The sequence below is a fragment of the Asterias rubens genome, chromosome 8 (genome assembly GCF_902459465.1).
Source record: "Asterias rubens chromosome 8, eAstRub1.3, whole genome shotgun sequence".
Classification (NCBI taxonomy): Eukaryota; Metazoa; Echinodermata; class Asteroidea; order Forcipulatida; family Asteriidae; genus Asterias; species Asterias rubens.
Genome location: NC_047069.1, coordinates 14,474,313 through 14,492,059, shown reverse-complemented (window position 1 = coordinate 14,492,059; position 17,747 = coordinate 14,474,313). Strand labels below are relative to the sequence as shown.

Sequence of the window (17,747 nt, the reverse complement as noted above, 5' to 3'; positions counted from 1 at the left end):
GGACTGGTCAACCTCAAACCCTAACCAAAGTCACCAGAGGTCACCCTGGTCAAATATTATGACATCATGACCTTCCCTAAAGGACATTCATGATGATACTGTGCAGAGTTTTTTTGGTTTTATTTGACTCCATCATTATGGAAAGGTTACTCTGGTAAATGCGTAAAGTCAACAAGGTAACATTGATAAAAAAAAACATTTCAAGTTAAGACCTTTAGTAAACTGATTAAATAACTATAATCTGCTGACGACTTTCTGCTAAACAATTGTTGCAAAAAAACAGAGGACACCCCCCCCCCACCACCACACTTTACAAAAACTAGGGACAAAACACTATTTAGATTGCATTAGTTTAGCATTGAGTGAACTTTGCAAATCAACAAGTTATGGACTTTTGAGACTTGCAAGGAAAACCCCAAAAACTTCAACCATATGTAGGAAATCACTCAATGAGCCCCAGATGACATAGCTAGTCATGTTTTCCCCACATACTGTACAGCAAACTTTCCTTGATAGATGAGTTTTGTTTAACCCCAATTTCACCAAAACAAAAAAATTAATTCCAAACATCGTTTCAAAAGTAACTCCCACAAATCCCTCCGTCCCAAAATAGTAATTAAGGTGGCTTTGTTTTTCAGCCAGAAGGAGCCAGTGCAAAACCAAAACAAAAAGACCTCATTATAAATATCGCAAAAAAAGTTACCCCACAAATCATCCCAGACAAAAACCATCAAAACAAAAGCTGACAGTTTTAATCTGTCCGTCCCCAAGAAGGCTTCGTTTCTCAGCCTTAAGTAGTCAGTGCAGGATATCTGGTCAACAAGCTAGCGGAAGAAACACCCAGCTCGGCCTTCTGATAAGTCTAACCTCCCTTAGCAAGCCCCGCAGCTGCTTGAACTGATTTAAGAATATTTTGAAGAAACTAAACATCTGTGGAGGATATTTTTTACTTGACCAGTGCTTTTTATCATGTCAGAAAATATGCAGTAATCGGTTTATGGACGAAATTTGAAGGATTTAACCATTCTTCATCAACACGACGAATAAAGGATTTGATATGGCCAATCAGAGTTCAACACAACGGCTTGGTACATAAGATGCCATTTTCTCTTATCGCAACTCCCTCCTATTGACGACACTATTTATACTGACACTGGCATAGAATTTCATCTCTGAGAGGGCAAGGCCACTTTATTTTGCAAAGGGCACTTCCATCATAAAATCTTTAAGTCCTAAGGAAACTTTTGAAGGGGGCACCAATGCCGAAACCAGGTAATTTCTAGGCCAGTGTTTTAAAAATAACTCGCATCAGTTTAAAGCAGTGCTCAGGTTTAAAGGACAAAAATGGTTGTGTGCTGTACTTACGTTGGGAGAGAGGGTTGTAGTCGACGCCACTCTTGGCAGATCCGTCCTTGGTGAAGACGCGGACAACAGAGGTCTGAGAGAGATCTCCCATACGGATGACCGGGATGGTAACGGTGCTCACGTCATCTTCAGACAGTGGCTCGTTTACGCTGAATCTTGTCTCGGGGAACTTAATGACGGATTCTGAAATGATGAAGAAAGGAACAGTTAAACCACTAGCTGAAAATGTTGTTAAAATGCTTTTATTTTTTGTTATGTTTTTCTTGGTGCAATTTGTGATAACTTGGCCAAGAATGATTTACAAATAATACAAATTTAGTTGAAAAAGGTGTAAATATCTTGTTAATTCTTGTAAGTTTTCTTGGTGCAATTTGAGAATACTTTGTAAAGGATGATTTATATGTATTACAAAGTTACAAAACAAAGAAAACCATGATACAGTATGCACAGGCTGAAAACAGTTATTTTCCTGCGTTTTGTTCCTTTCCGTTTTACAAAGTCTCTAAAGCATGATGTTGACTTACTGTCTCCGACATCGTGGACGGTAATGGTGGTTTCGTTCAGCTCTCCAATCATAGCCAAGAGTCCAGAGTCAGTGCGAGCGTTGCCGAGGACGAGACGGAATTGTTCATCAGTTTCAAACTCATTGTCGTCCATCAGGAGAACGGTGCAATCTTTCTGCCTCTCACCTGCAGGGGAAAAGAAGGAAATGTTAATGACAGATGGATTTTAGAAGCAGTCCTAAAATATTCGAGTTCGAGGATATTTTCGAGTTCGAGGAACACTCCGCTTCTTGGGAGTAAATCAGAGTAAAGTAAAGTCTATACTGAGCCAATATGGCTCATCAAGCCAGTGTTTTTATCAAGATTCTTTGGCTTGTAACAACTGAGAATATTTCTATTTATCCCTTGACAAGATTGCAAGATCGCAGTACCCATTCTTACTCCTGGGCGGAGAGAAGTAATTATAATAAAGCGCCTTGCTCAAGGACACAAGTGTTGCCACTGACCCGGCTAGTATTTAAAAAGTAAATCAAAACATCAAGCCAATTAAAAAAAAAAAGGCTTGATTATAAATGGGGGTCTCTTTTTTCTTTTTCTGATGTGTTCATCTCAACATCCTACATTTGTCAACGAGCGGGGCATCATGCCAAACTGCCCGCCTCCCGACACACACCGCTCAGACCACAAGCTTTTTCCTCAGGTGAGAGACAAGCGGATTGCGATGAAAGGCATCAGGAAGGGGTGAATTAGAAAAGCTGAGAACACTCCTGTCCTGATGCGCTCTATCAAGCCAAAGAGTGTCTGCCAAAACCACACATACTGACTGAGCGAGATCCTTAGATCATCATTTGTTACATTTTACATCCCAAGGAAGTATAACATCCCCTCTATACTCTGTATGTATCAATGTCCCCCCTTTCCTTGAGGGAATGTAATGAATTACGATGCAGCTGTGGTTATGGTAGATTAAATAGCAACACATTTTGCAGCGTGGTTATAATGCTTGCTCCGACCACATTCTTTTTGTTGCACCGACTACATTCTTTGTTTGCCAGAAATGGAGTTCGACAAAAAAAAAATTATTCCCACTTTTTTTCCATGGAAAACTGATGTCCTGTCTGTTGCAAATCATCCAACCCATTCAAACTCCTAGCCCCAATGGCCAAATATCATACCCAGAGATGCTTAAGCAGGAACGGTTGCTTAGACATTTTCTGCTAAGCAAAAACAAGCAGGATACCAGTCACGATGGAATGCTATTTTGGATGGTAACATTATTCTGGTAAGCAAACTTGTATTATGCTTTAAGCTACATTTTGTGCTTAAGCAGCTTTATGAAATTAGGCCCTGGTAGTGATGACTCTAGCCCACATGAAACCAGAACATTTTATCAGGTAGCTGCAGGATTTTCATGCGCCCAGAGATAGATTACAGAGACATAGCTCAACAGCCGCACATTGATTGATTGATTAATAATTTGTCTGGAGAGTACCTGGGCTATCTTGGGTACCCAGATCATTCAATCATTCATCCATCCTAACTCAAATTCCCCAGATGGGAACATCTTCTTTTCAAATCTTTTTTTCTCTCCCCAGATCTCGACTTCAAGATCTCAATTCCCAGATCTCCTGGACATATGGTATCAATAAATTTCATGCATGTGTAATAAAACGGCGCCCCCTTAGGATCTTGATCTAAGAAAAACAAAGAACTTCCCGCTCCCGAAGAAAACCCTGGCAAAAAGTTTCTAGGCCCAAATGTTCTTGACCACCCATGGGTGGACTTCTTATCTCGAGTTAGGACGAGTACCTTGTCCTAACTCTCACCCTAACTTAGGACAAGCCTTAAGTTTTTAATAACTCCTAGGGCAAGTCCCAAGTTAGGCCTATCTTTGTGAAATTAACCTCTGTACCCCAAAAAACTTCCTCCCCCTCCCCTTGACCAAAACCTACCTGGCAAGAAGGTAATGATGGATGCCTCGATGTTGGGTCTCTCGTCAAAGTCCATCATGACCTGAGCGGATCCCTGTCTGGTGTAGCAACGGACGGTGCTGGTGATGGAGAGATCTCCGCTACGCATGATGGTTGTGGTAATGGTGCCGTCGTTCTCGTTCACTTCGTATGTCAGGTCACGGAACTGTACCTTGGGCACTGCACGAGAGAGAAAAACAATGTTACACGTTACTCGAGTGTCAAAAACAAGCCTGTACACTATACAGTGATAACTTTTGTCATATCACAAGAGTAACTTGAAAGGGAAGTTTAAACTCTGATGTCTCTGTCTGACTCATATTTAAATTCACAATAAGAATAATAGATTTTGTAAAAAGTCGTACCAAAAATGATTCAACACAATCATTTCAACAATCAACTTTTCAGTAGACTCAAATTATGAACTGGTGGCTCTTATGCAAAAAAACCCATAAAAATCTCATAAATGCTCTACTTACAGTCAGAGATGGTGTCGTTGATGGTAACCACTGAGAGTGATGGGGCACCGAGTACAGCGTTCATTGGCATGCGGAGTACCAGTTCAAAGGTCTCTGCTCCCTCAAGGATGGGCTGGCCTAAATCGTCCATGATGTACACGCGCACATTCTGCATCGTCACTCCGGGGGCAAAGTCAAGGTTGCGGCTGATACCGGCGTAGTCGATTCCAGCTGGAGAAATTTATCAAAAGGAAAACGTTATTACCTGAAAAAGGTTTTAAATAACTACATCGCAAACCCCACTATAGTTCCTGTAACGGTTCATTCAATTACCTCACATGCAGGGAGAGGGAGATTACATAAAAGGTATATGACAAAAAGAAACCCATTTAGACCAAAAACCCTGCAAAAGCCTTAAAATCTTATCCCCTAATAATGCATATCAAATCTTTCACACTTCATCTTTTGCTACCTGCTTCTACTAAACATTTTCTACATTATTCACAGTCAACAGCCGACTACAGAATCCATTGTCAGCGTGTTATTGTCGTTGAATCTTCTCGTAATTTGGGCACTCAGTAACTCTGATCTCCAGAAAGGAAAACATAAACCACATAAACCGAGATAAAAAAAAGTTCAAAAATAGCAACAGTCCAATCTAGACAGAATATTGCCGGAAATTACTGCTCAATTGAAGCAGGGGGAAAAAAACATGAGCAGTCCTTTTTCCAGAAGCGAGTCTTCTACAACATTCTTTAACTCATTGAACCTGGCCGTGTGAGTATTACATCACGATGAGATGATAATTATAGGAATAGACAAACTTCCTCTTGGTTCTAATCGACTCAATCACCGTGGGGAAGTGCACTCCTCAAGCCCAGGGCATCATTTTGTCAGAGAACACAGGAGAATCGCTCTGTTCAAGTTTCCAGCGCTTAATTGGATCAAGCATGGCCGCTTGATCACATGAATCTGAGTCACCTAACCCCCCCTTGAAATGCAATGCCTTTCGGTTTTTAATCTAAGATCTTGTCTTTGTTCCACAAAATTCAAATCTCTCCTCAAAACTTATCTTATGTCACAGGTTTTCAAGGACTAATTTTGTTGCTTCTTTTTACCATTTGTTTTGTTTATGGTTTACTGTGCCTGAACACCCAGCAGGGTGGATATGTGCACAATACAAGTCTTTATTATATTATCATCTAGTTTGATCAACGTTCCACTCCAAACAAAAGGGCTAGATTGCTCAGTTGGTAGAGCGCTGGCACGTCAATCCAAAAATCATTGGTTCAAATCATGCTCTAATAAAAAAAACTTGCTCAACCCAAACCCAATCAAAGATAAGTTTTCTGAAAGCTACCAAACATTTTTTTTTCAAACTACAAACAAGGAACTGCTGAACACGTTCGTCCTTGCGCAAACAGACATTTGCACCCATGTCTGACTTCGTCATCTATAAAAAAGAAAGGTATAAATAAACAAGAGTGTCTCAAGGTACTATTTGGTAAAAAGTGCTTGACCTCTACTCACTCTTTATTTACTACTCCAGGCCCAACAAACACATCCTTTAGTGCTTTTGCTTCGAGCAGAAAAAAATCCAGCCTACTTCTCTCTATTGGAAACTGGCGGAAAACATTAGATTGCGACAGTGGGTTTCATTTTCACCCCTCGCCTTACTCTCGACACCCCCTCCTAAGAAAATCGCTGAGCCTCCTTTAAGAGCATGGTTTCATTCAGAGGTGCAAGAGATTTATTTACCGCTTTTATTTCAAGCGACAAATTAACCAGTTTAAACTTGGGCTTCCTGCGTTTTTAGTCTTGTGAGACTGACTGTGTTTGACACTGATACAAAAATAAAGTACAAGTGGTTGATGCTCATATCCTGTGAGAGAAACAAGCCCACAAGGGTACAATGAACACAAAAGTGTCAGGTTTAGTATCCTTCACTGTTTGTGTGAAGTGAACCATGCGTTAAAGACAGTTTACACAATTAGCACACAGACTGTTGAGGTAAGCATACACTAGGGTAATGAGGAAGAAGATAACATGCATGAGATGGCAAGGAGAGGAGACACTAATAAGATAACTACAGGATTTGAGGTGTATACTGTTGATAATTGTCAAAACAGGAACAAGGGGCGAAGACCTTTTTTTTTTCATTGCCCGGGGACGGCCACTTAAGTTTTTTTTTCTCAGTCAAACTGATGCAGTGAGGTTGGAAGGGTTGTAAGGGTGAACCATGGTTGATGCTATGGTTGAAGTCTGAACCCATTTTGCTTTGTGAATCAGCTGTCAATATTGCTGTTGCACCTTGGGAACAAGACATTGGCTGGAGACAAGATAAAGTTTGATGGTGTTTTGGTTAAGGAGCAACGCTGAAAGGCTTTACAAAAGTTTATCAATTTGGTTACAACTTCTTCTTTTTTTCTTTTTAGCTTGACATTTTATCACCACTTCCATAATAGTAGAATACGTAAGTGGCATTCAGCCAGTGCTCCATTATCACAGGAACACGACAAACATGTTAACAGAATTCTCCTTCCGTTTTTGTTTCTCTCAATCAACGTTCTACAACCGAGGCAGCTTTTCGAAAATCATCAACAGTTTCTCTCTATTTTTTTGGACAGCGGATGTATGACAAAACATGTTGCCAACCAAAAAGTGTACACAACCTCCACCACATCAGTGTCATCAAGCAACACTAGCGGATGTCGCCACCATGAACTTCACCATGACAAACTGTTACAAGGGCAAAAGCTTGTCTCTACCAATGAGGCCCCCAGACAACATGAAATCCCTCGTGACCCGATTCCAACGGCACCATCCAACCCCTTCGAATTTCCTGCCCTGTATTTTGAGGCCTGCTCGTCCCAATCAAGCATACTTCCATTAGCTTAACACATGCCACCTCTGGAAGATGTCTTCCTGAGTTTCCGGGACGGGTGGCCGTCGCGTGCCAAGTGAAAAGAAACCCCCCCCCCCATGATATTTCTTGATCGATATAATTGATAAACCAAAGTGCCCGACTAGGCCGATGGAAATCCCTTTTTTTCGGATCAGCCCTCAATTCGAGCATACAGTTTTTCAAAACAGGTTGGAATGCATTAAGAATCAAAATAGATTTTCTACTGGGAGGTTGCATGCATGAATAACCATGCAAGTGGAAGACGAGCTATCTAAACACGTTTGGTGGAACATACAGACAGACGTGACGATTGAGCCAACAAAAAGTATAACTAGAAAGTTCACAGATTTACAAATAACTTACACGCGACAAAGAGGTAAGTTGATAGGAGGTTTGGGAAAAGAACAACATCGCTAGTCCAGGATTGCCACTGATTATATCAAAAATACTAGCCCTCTGGATTGTTCACAATTCAGAACGAGTGTGAGAGCCATGGCTCACCAAAAAAGTTTGAAACTAGAATCAAAATTTTATGAGGTACATTGAAATGATGGCATTTCTACCTTCTTTTAGAGTTATAGATTTCAAGGAGCTTTTATGAATAGTATTCTCCGCACTAGAGAAGTATCATAGAGCCGATTTCTTTGAAAAATAACAGTTGATTTTCTTTACTAGGCTGAAGAAAAAAAAGTCTGAATCCATATAAAAGTGTGACATTTCTCATTCCTGATATGTGGATTTCTAGAAAAAAAGTATCACCCTGTGAAATTTTTAGCAAACCCACATTTCTCACATTTCTACTTTTCCCAGAACTTTTCAAAACTGTACTAGGCCCGGACACAGTCCAGACGGACGGGGGAGTGAACATACTTTACCTGATTCCTGAAACAAGGAGGCAAATCGAGAGCAAAAAAAGGGGGGAAGAAAGCAATAAATGAGAAAAGACCACATTCGTGATGACACGTTACTCATTACAGCCGGATAGCTTCACTTAGCGCACAAATCGCATGTGAAGGAGTGACACAAAACAGGAAATGTGAAATTTTCGTTGGACATTTTTTTTTCTTCTGTTTTTTGTTTCCCCTCCCATTCTGGGGAGTAGAATGATCAATCACTGCTCAGGGGAAGAATTAAAAATAATGGCAGGAAAAGGGAGAGTTGGAAATATATTGATGAATCAAAAACCCTCTTTCCTTACATCCTTCTGGAAACAGAGGATTCGGATTACTTCGTGATAAATTAAAAATGATTAAATGACTGCCTCAATTAATTGAATCTTCCACTTGTTTGTTTTGATTTCAAACACCGAGTTCCACAATTAATTATGTGAATGGTAAAACTTAATTGACTGTTTCAATTAATTAAGTCTCAAACACGTTTGTTTGTATTTCAAACATTGAAATATCACTCCCTGTTTTTGAGGGAGGGGGGGGGGAGGGGTGGGAGAGAAGGTGGTCAGAGGAAAGAATGGAGACACCACAGCTTAAGGGTTACATGACTCCTTCCTCCCAATTGTTATTTCAAATTGGTGATATAACAACATGAACTTGAACCTGTTTTTCAAACTACCTAGATCCATATTTTGCCCAACATTGTTGTCCCTGTTTTCGGGAGACTTTTAATGGGTGTAAACAGGTCACTGATGTACCCCCCTAAGGGACCCATGAGTGCCACTGCAGCTTACAGCGCCACTTCTTGAAGGATATCCTCATCACATCTGCTTTGCATTAATGACTTAATTACCTCTTCCCAAGCTCTCAAACCTCAAGGGGCTGCAGCTCATATTTTTAATAAAATGCGCTTAATATCAAAACACTTAAAGAGTGGTCACAGAGCTATCTTGGACTGCAAGAGGGGTTTTCTTCTGAAGCAATCATAATGATGGAGAGTTATGTGCATCCTTAAGCCCATTTCATACTTTGGCAATTTGAACATGGACTGTACAAGGTCCCAAGTGAAATCTTCTAAAAAATGCCGTTCCGTATTGACATTATTTTTTTTATCCTTTCACACTGGATGCAATTTCACAACCATGCTCAAATTAAGCAAGGGCCCCTTGCTAAATTTCTGTGCGGGAAAAAGGGTTCTAGACCAGCATGTCACCAGGACACTAGATAATTAAACGTTAGTAATTGGTGACCTTGACAAGTACCAGTTTGCTGACCTGCTGTGTGATTGGTCGACCTTGTCATTATTTTGTCAGTCTTTAGAAAGCCAAACCTTTCTAGATTTCAAGTCTTTATTGTACTAGTCTGAAAGTGGCTTAAAGTTTACAAAATCTTGTACCCGTAAGTTTAACCTCTTTTCTGGTTTAGTTTTGCTTTGTTTTGAGTTGTTTTGGTCACCATTTCAGTTTAACATAATCAGACATGTGTACGATCATGGCCAAACCTCTTGTGACAATTTAAACCTCTTCACATCCCTGATAATAATCAGAGCAACACATTATGTATTGCTCCACTAACCGACTTCGAGAGTCACATCAGGAAAAACACATGTATATCTGAAAATGATGCCGACAACTTGATGAAACTCTCTCCAAAAACATTATTCCAAGGGAAATGGGAAAGGGATGTCTCAATGAACATCCCTGGATGTAGATCGCTCAAGTCCCACTGGGGGCAAGGTCGGGGTGAGGAGGGGAAAGAGGTTACCTCACTGGGGGTGAGTGTTGAGGGGGAAAGGGGTTACCTACCAATTGCAGATGGGGGAGTTGAAGCTCGGGATCGTACAGTCACACTAGCCATCTTGGAGAGATCGGTGCCGGTGCGCCATACTTGGATCTCAAGGTAGCCGTCGCTCTCGTCAATGTGGTATTCGGGCTCGCCGAAGTAGAAGGATGGCTCTGTTCAAAAAATGAAAAAAGGCAAATTAATATTTTGATAACAAATCTATTCGGGCACAGCCTTTAGATGATGGAGACAGATAAAGGACAAATATGGTAAGGACTTCCATGAAAGAGTGAGCATCAGAAAGAATCTAGATTACGATTTCTGTAAGTTATTAGATAACAATGAATGGTGTGATCAAATGCCGACAATTCTCTTTATAAATCCTAAAGTTTCTTGACCATCGGCTGAAAACACAAAACGTTGGAGTTTCCAGTTCAAAACGACTTGAAGAAAAATCAAGTGCAGTTGCTTCAATGAAAGAGATCGACCCAATTCTTGAGTTAAAAAAACAACCGTGAAAAATACTTTTGCCGAACCCTCTTCCATACAGTTTTCTCAAACTGCCTTCACTGTTTTGGATGGTAATTGTATATGAAATGTCCCATTGATGGAAAGTGTTTTGTTCATTATCTCCATAGGAGCACTCCGAAAAGCAGATGTTTTATTTACCCTCTTAATACCAACCCAGCATCCCTGAGAAAAGAAATCCTTCACTTCCCAGACACCCAAATCAATTTTCCCCCTCGCTCCGAACAGCTGCCCAGAGTCACTCTCAACAAAACTTGACGTCAATTTGTCCCGGATTTAGTAACCCATTCCTCATCCATTTTACAGCGCAACCTGCCACCTTGCTTGGATCATTTCTAAACATGAGGTTTGTGTGCGACCTTTGACATGGGTGGCCCACCCTTTAACATGCTGTGATGTTTGCTGAACAAATCAGGAAAAGATTAATGTGTGCAGAGTGCAAGCACGCAAAATGGAATTCCATTATAAATGGTCACAACAGATTCTTATTGGAAAATTTTCAAAGGTGCTTAAGTTTACATGAATCTAGTAATTGAATCAAGTTTTTTCCTCTGTAAAAAAATCATACACTTCCAGCAGAATCTTACTAATTTTCTACAAGTTTAAATTGATACTTTTCTTTCCGAGTGGTAAAAAAACGTGTCAATATTTGTGGCTTCCAGCATGGCTATACTAGTGCCCACCCATAGGTGTTTTGAATGGATTTCAAATTGTGGAATGTACACTTTCATAAGGACCGGTGGGGTTTGGAGTTGTTTGGAGTTTACTCTGAGAAGTTTCTTCAAGACGGAAAAAGTCTGTGATGTGAGGCTTCACTTGCCAATTACATTGATCCTGAGAAGGATTATAACATATGGCAGGAAACATTTGTCTTCGGACTTCTGATAGACTCAACAAAACTTCCGGTTTCTGACACAGATTCACTGTAATCGAGTGCACTTTTTCTTTTTTTCTAAAAAAGCATTTTACAACTGCCATTTACAAGGCCCAGGAATTGATCCAAAATCGACTTGAGTTATGAAAAAGACTTGTAAACTGTCATGCAGAATCATCAGTGAAGTTTTTATGGGTTATTTAAGAGTCACAAAATGTCAGCTTCCATTGTGTGATTATTTCATTCTATGATCCCGATGAACCATCAAGTCTTAAGAAACTTAGGAGGGATGGTCCAAATGTCAAGTGGAAAGTACTGTCCATTTCTTAACACAGCTTAAAATCTTATACAAAACTTTCTTTTTTTAACTTGAACAACTTGTAAAAAAGGTTGGTTGAAAGCATGCTGTAATTTGTTTTAGTGTCTCATTTCACATATTTTTGTTTGAAACATGAACTGGAAACCAGTCAAAAGTAGCAGAATCCCATTGTGCTTTAACTGGCAATTTAGCAAATACTGATACTTGTTACAAATTTATGAGCTCTTTTTAGGTGCAAGAATACGGTCCCTAACTTTGTGGTGTTCTGCAAGGTAGACCTTAACCCCTACCTGCAGGAATACGTGCTTTCTCGAATAATGGAAAAAAAAAGTACCTGGACGTTTTTCTGTATCACGCCTATCCACATCCTGGACTGTAGTTCTTTAACGGGGGCAAAGTTTTGTTACACCCTGGATTCTGCATTGAATGGGTCATAATTTTGTGGCAGACTGCTGGAGAAATTTAATATGTATATATGTACAGCAAAACTTTTAGGGGGGCCGAGGTCAATATTTTGCGATCGCAGTTGTCGGTGAAATTTATGCGAGACCTGGCTGTGTTTATTTGATTATATTCTGCATCCAGGAGCTTTTTTAGCTTTGAAAAAAAAAACAGGGCTGCTTTAATAATGCTTTATCAATCGATGGCTTGTGTGAAACTACAAAAAAAACTACAACAAAAAATAACAGTCTTTATAACTTTTTGTACAGGTAGGATGTAGATTCTGTGTGAAGGTGTCTTTTCTCTTGGTTTTGATGGTTGTGTGTTCTGTCAGACGCCATTGTTCAATGATTTATGCCTTCCTCCACATCCAAGGGTGTGAGTTTTGGTTAGGGTTTCATATGGTTACCAGACTAACAGCTGTCCACCATACGAGAGTAGTGCAATACTGTGATTTTGAACTGAACAGTAATCGAAGTATCGCTCTCCTCTGAGATTTATTTCACAGTTTAATTTGTGTTGCTAAATTTGTTTTTAATGAGGGGGAAGACAGGGAGGGGAGGTGAGAAATTGTTGATTTACGTGGTCAAAGCTTTCCACATGCGACCTGGTGTAAGATTGGAGTTGTTTATAAAAAAAAACTGAACATTGTAAATTTTAAATGTTCAGAGGTTACCAAAAAGGTCACTAAAAGAAGGCAATTTTATTTTCATTTTCACAGCCTTGGGGCAAAATTTCACGAGTTGATCTTAAAATAGTAAAGTTTCTTTCACAGTCTTGTTTACATTCACCCAGATACAACATGTCACCTTGTTTTGTTAGTACTTTCCAGCCAGAATTTACAGGCTCCGATTATGAAAAGCTGTACAATTTTTTAGTAGAAAGTTCTTTCAATCAAGAGCAGACACAAGATAATCTTTTTTTGACAAATGAATCCACAGGGCATTATTTGTGAGGACCTTGTGTTCTGCTGCCAAGGTACACAATGTTGTCAAGCCTTGCGGTTTTTCGTAAAGGACGAAAACTTAGAAGCTTGGAACCGACTACCGACTGCTTGGCCGAATTACCATAGTAATAAGTTTCCCGGTTTTCAGTCAAGCACGGTTTTATTTACACAGTTCAAGAAAGCACGAAATCTAGCAATATTTACAAACATTGAATGAAAGGAGAATGGATATCTCATCCCCTCTGATGTCACCGTTCTTTTTAGAAATCTACTCCCCATCAAACCCCAGAGATTAAGGTCGGACCCTCATATTATTGTCCCTTTTCGGTGCAGTCAGATGTGAAAATTTACCCGGTCCGAAGAGAAGAAAAAAAAGGACACTGTAGTATGAGTAAACATTCCGTGAAAGTGAGAAAGATTTCATTCTGCAAGACTACTCTCTCACCATTGGAATTCCTCACTTCGGTACAATGGTGTGTTTTGTTGAGTCGCTGGCAGTGGCACCACCTAAAGGGGTTCTTGAGCACAGTGTTTGGCTCGGCCAATTTTTCCAGGATTGACTTGGTTCAAGGTTCTTCTCAAACAAAAATCTTCACCAACAAAGTTTTTTTTCTGGTTTGGTAGGGGGGGGGGGGGATCACATCCATTCAGGCGTACAATAAAGGATGCAAATTTTATACAGATAAAATGTTTGAAATAATCGTTGCCATTGACTCCATTGAAAGCCAGATATTTGTAGGTGGATTCACTCGGCAGAACCGATTTTATTATACGCGCCTACTGATCTGAAACATCCTAAGTAGCGGCTGAAACGATTTTTAAGGTGTGCTAAGGCCACTGAGATAGGGTACTTGAATTCTTTTGAATTACTTGGCTGTGTATTTCTGATGAAAAGGCCAAATGAAACATACACAAAAGAGATAAGCTTTGGGAATTTCATGTATGCATTTTCTAGCTTTAACTTACAGTGTGGTTCTGTGTCCTGTCTCCGATTCCGCAAAAAAACATTCTCACACCACCTTATTGAAATCGCTTTCCAGACATTTGGTTCACAATGTAAACGAATCGCGGAAACTTAAAACCTTCCATACCAAACAAACACTGTGAGCTTTTGGGCAGCAGATTTTCACATCTCCGATATCGCCCAGTATTTATTTAAACCACAGCGCCGACCCAGTACACACAGTCAGTTTACACCTGGGTTTGGGGGAAATTCTTTAAGCTTGGGCGATCATGGACAAGGCACGGTGCCATATACCTGAGCATACCCTTGCAAGAGTTCATGCTAGGGTTATATCACAGTCAAAGACCAGTGGAGCGTAGCCCACCAGTCAAAAGCAAACGCTCTGGGGACAAAACGCCAGGATCAGGAACCTGCTCCTAAATGGCTCCGAGTGATTTTAAAAATATTTGATTCCAAAAATTAGGGGCCGGTAATCCATACACATTGGGACCTTTTCTTTTATTGTGAGCATTTCGTAACAAAGGTGTCAAAAAGGGATTACAACCAGACAGGAACTGCTTGTAGTTTTTTTCAGGGGGGGGGGGAACTTCAACTTCAAGTTTGTTTGGTTGCAGCCTTATCAAGTTATTTTGGTTGCAGCCTTGTTGATGGTCGGATGGGTTTAATTTTCTGCCGTTTGCTGAGTTGGAAATATATTGAATGAGGAAAATCTTGTAGTGAAAACTGTTAACAAAGGGATTGATCGGTTTATCAATCAAATAAAGTTCCAGTGGAGTAACATTCATTAAGTTATATTTGACTTCAGAATAGACCCCATGTAAAAGACCCAACAAATCAAAACAAATTTTGACAGCGAAATTTGATTTGAGTTTTGCCAATCATCACAGCAAAATAAAAATAAAAATATAAAAAAAGGGTGTGCTCAGGTTTCTTTTTCAGGCATGATATATATATATTTTTTTTTAAGGGCAAAAACAAATTGGAAATCAAACTTAAGTAGGAAGAATATATTGCCTGCATTTTAGGGTTGTTGTTGATGTGCTGTTGTGGTTGAGGGTTTGCTTACTGTTGTTGTTTGTTGGGGTACATTGGAAACACTAGTTCAACACATGAAAGGAACTTTTGTAGCGACAGCATCAATAACAATGTCACATTAACCAAACTTGCAGCAGTGAAAAGACTAAGAGAGATTTTAAAACAAGAAAAATAACCAAGGTTTTGTTTTGTTTGGGTTCAGCGGTTTTTTTTGCGGGATAATTAAAGAAACTTACCGTCAGAAGCATCAGCAGCAATGACCACATCAATAACCCCTGGATTACCAACGCGTCCGCCCATGGGCATGGTCAGCTTGACTTGGAAGTCCTCTGCGTCTTCGTAGAGAGAGTCGTCGATGATGAGAATACGGCAGTAGGCGAGGTCCTCGTCCTTGTCGAATCGCACAAAGTTATCTTGGTCCTCCTCGAGACGGGAGATGTAATCGTTGAAGGAGTGGACGGGAGATGGATCGGCGCCGGTGGCTGTGCCTGTGTAGGTCGAGGAAAGAGGGAAAAGATGAAATTAAAAGGCTGGGTTTACTTTCCAAGTTTTAACAAACGGTGATTTTGTTGTGTTTTTGTGACGTAGGTAACAGAGTCTGTTCAAACTCCCCGGGGCCCAATTTTATAGGGAAAATATTGCTTGAAATTTCTGCCGAGAAGAAATGTGAAGGATAACAGTCACAACTTGTACATGTGACATGGTAGTTTGTGGTAAGCATACTTTTTTTAAGCGCCTCTATTAAATCGGCCCCAGGTTGGTTCATCTCAGGCATAAATTCCGTAGTTTTTTTGTTTTTTGTTTTTTTTTTCCCCTTCTAAAAGAGTCTCTACTACTTAACCCAATTATTGGACTCGTTCAGATTTTCAATCATTAAAAAAATAGTGTAGGCAAGGGGAAATGAAATTGGGAGACCAGCTCCCAATACAAAAAGTCTTTGTCGCCAGGCCCAGGACATTATTTGGAACCAAATGCCTGTAACTTTTTCCAGCACAATTCCCACCATTTCAATCCCTTTGGGACATTCCAATTGATGTGCAGGATGAATGAAACTTGTCATATCTCGCTTAAAGGCTCAGGTTTATTGTTGCCTTCTTTAGTGAAATACCCACCCAAAAAAATTCTCAAAAAGAAGCCAAGCACCTGCTTTAGCGAACATAAAGATGATGATTGTACCATACTGGTTTTTAACTTCTGACCGATTTTTAAAATCTGTGGATTAGAGAGTCTAATCCTGATGTAAACCCAAAGTAGGAAATCAATTTACGGCGAGTTGAAAACTTAAGACTGGTGCTGCCTTGATATGTGTATATCCACTTCACTTTGTCCCAAGTGTGTCTTTTAAAAACTTGACAAGCTGTTTTTATTCTTGTAAACCTATCACCCATGGGGAGTCAGTATTTGTTTAACATATAAATAAGACAGCCAGTATTTTTTGTGTAACCAAAGGCAACAATTGCAATCAAAGTTTTGTTTTTTGTTTTAAATTTAAGTGCGCCTATTTTAGCCAATCAAACGCATTTGAGGCATTCAGCAGTGATTCTCAAAAGTTGAACACTTCATGTCAACTGAACGAACTTGGGCATACTTATCCCATTTTTGACCGACATAATTCGGAGTCTCTCAGCTTTAGTCCAAAAATAGAATGACTTCATTCCAGTCTCGAAAATCCGAAACACATGACAAGAAATGTTACTTAAATCAAAACTGTCATTTTTCCCCCTTCCTTTCGTTTTTAACAACAACCGATAAATGAGGTATGGACAGTTTTGGAATTCCTGGCTATTCCATGAGATAGTATAACACTGCTCTAGGATTTGAAAATGCGGTCGATTCATTATCGTCCGACAGAAAGGTCTGTCTGCTCCATCTATGGGACATGCAAGAATGAGACCTAGATTTTGTCGTGCATGGCATGCCAAGCTGAAAAATCAATTTGGGTCGAGAGAGAGAAACAGTGGGGACAAGTATGACAAGAATTATTCAAGCACAATACAAAACACAGCATTTTTTTGTTTGCGACACTCCCACTCAAGTTTCATTGAGCATTTACTGACAATGGGATTGGCCAATAAAGTTAGGGAACCGGTAAATGAACAAGAACTGCAGTGAAAAAAAGCACCAGATGTTAGTCCGTTTGATAATGCCGACAAAACTTCCCATCTCTTGTGTTTTCCAATCAATGCTTTCTGACAACATCAAGTGTAAACCCCGTCAATGGCACACAGAGAAAAACAGTTCCTTTTTTTGTTTTCATACACGGATGAACAAAAATGGTCATTATTGGGAAAATTGGGGCACCCATTAAAACCTCGTAAATGATGTCAGAAGTTCAAAGCCCCCATAAACAATATGTGTCAGAAGTTGTAAATGCTGAAATAGGTAACATGGAAACAGCCTCAATCAAAAACTGGCTTCTCATGTCCACAGTTCCAAGTTTGCTTCTTTAATTTGATGTACTCTCTTTTTAATGACTGACAACAATGCTCCAAGGTTTGTTTGTTTGTTTGTTTGTTTGTTTGTTTGTTTGATTGTTTTGGAGTGGTTCATTCCCACACATACACCCAGATGTCCACAATGGCATCACACAATCTTGCTCAAGAAAGAAAGACGAACTTTCCTGAAACTGAAACTTGCTTCCTTGTCTTCTCTTTGTCAGGTTCTTAGCTAGAACAGTGTGTAAGTATGCTTTTCTTAAGATTCCTTGGCTTCCCACGGCCAGAATAAATTAAATGAAACCATGCTGTACTCTTGTTCAGTGTTACAT

General features: G+C 39.9%; 1 protein-coding gene across 2 annotated transcripts in view; it reads right to left on the bottom strand.

The window, feature by feature from the left end:
* The window catches only part of LOC117293684 (extracellular matrix protein 3-like), a 34,112-nt gene that overhangs the window by 13,179 nt on the left and 3,186 nt on the right, over positions 1 to 17,747 (bottom strand). For both annotated transcript variants that reach the window (XM_033776087.1, XM_033776086.1), the window contains 6 exons: positions 15,217 to 15,468; positions 9,897 to 10,046; positions 4,318 to 4,527; positions 3,821 to 4,018; positions 1,890 to 2,054; positions 1,366 to 1,548 (listed from right to left, as the gene is read on the bottom strand). In XM_033776087.1, coding sequence (XP_033631978.1) covers positions 1,366 to 1,548; positions 1,890 to 2,054; positions 3,821 to 4,018; positions 4,318 to 4,527; positions 9,897 to 10,046; positions 15,217 to 15,468 — 1,158 coding nt within the window. The remainder of the gene's footprint in view (positions 1 to 1,365; positions 1,549 to 1,889; positions 2,055 to 3,820; positions 4,019 to 4,317; positions 4,528 to 9,896; positions 10,047 to 15,216; positions 15,469 to 17,747) is intronic.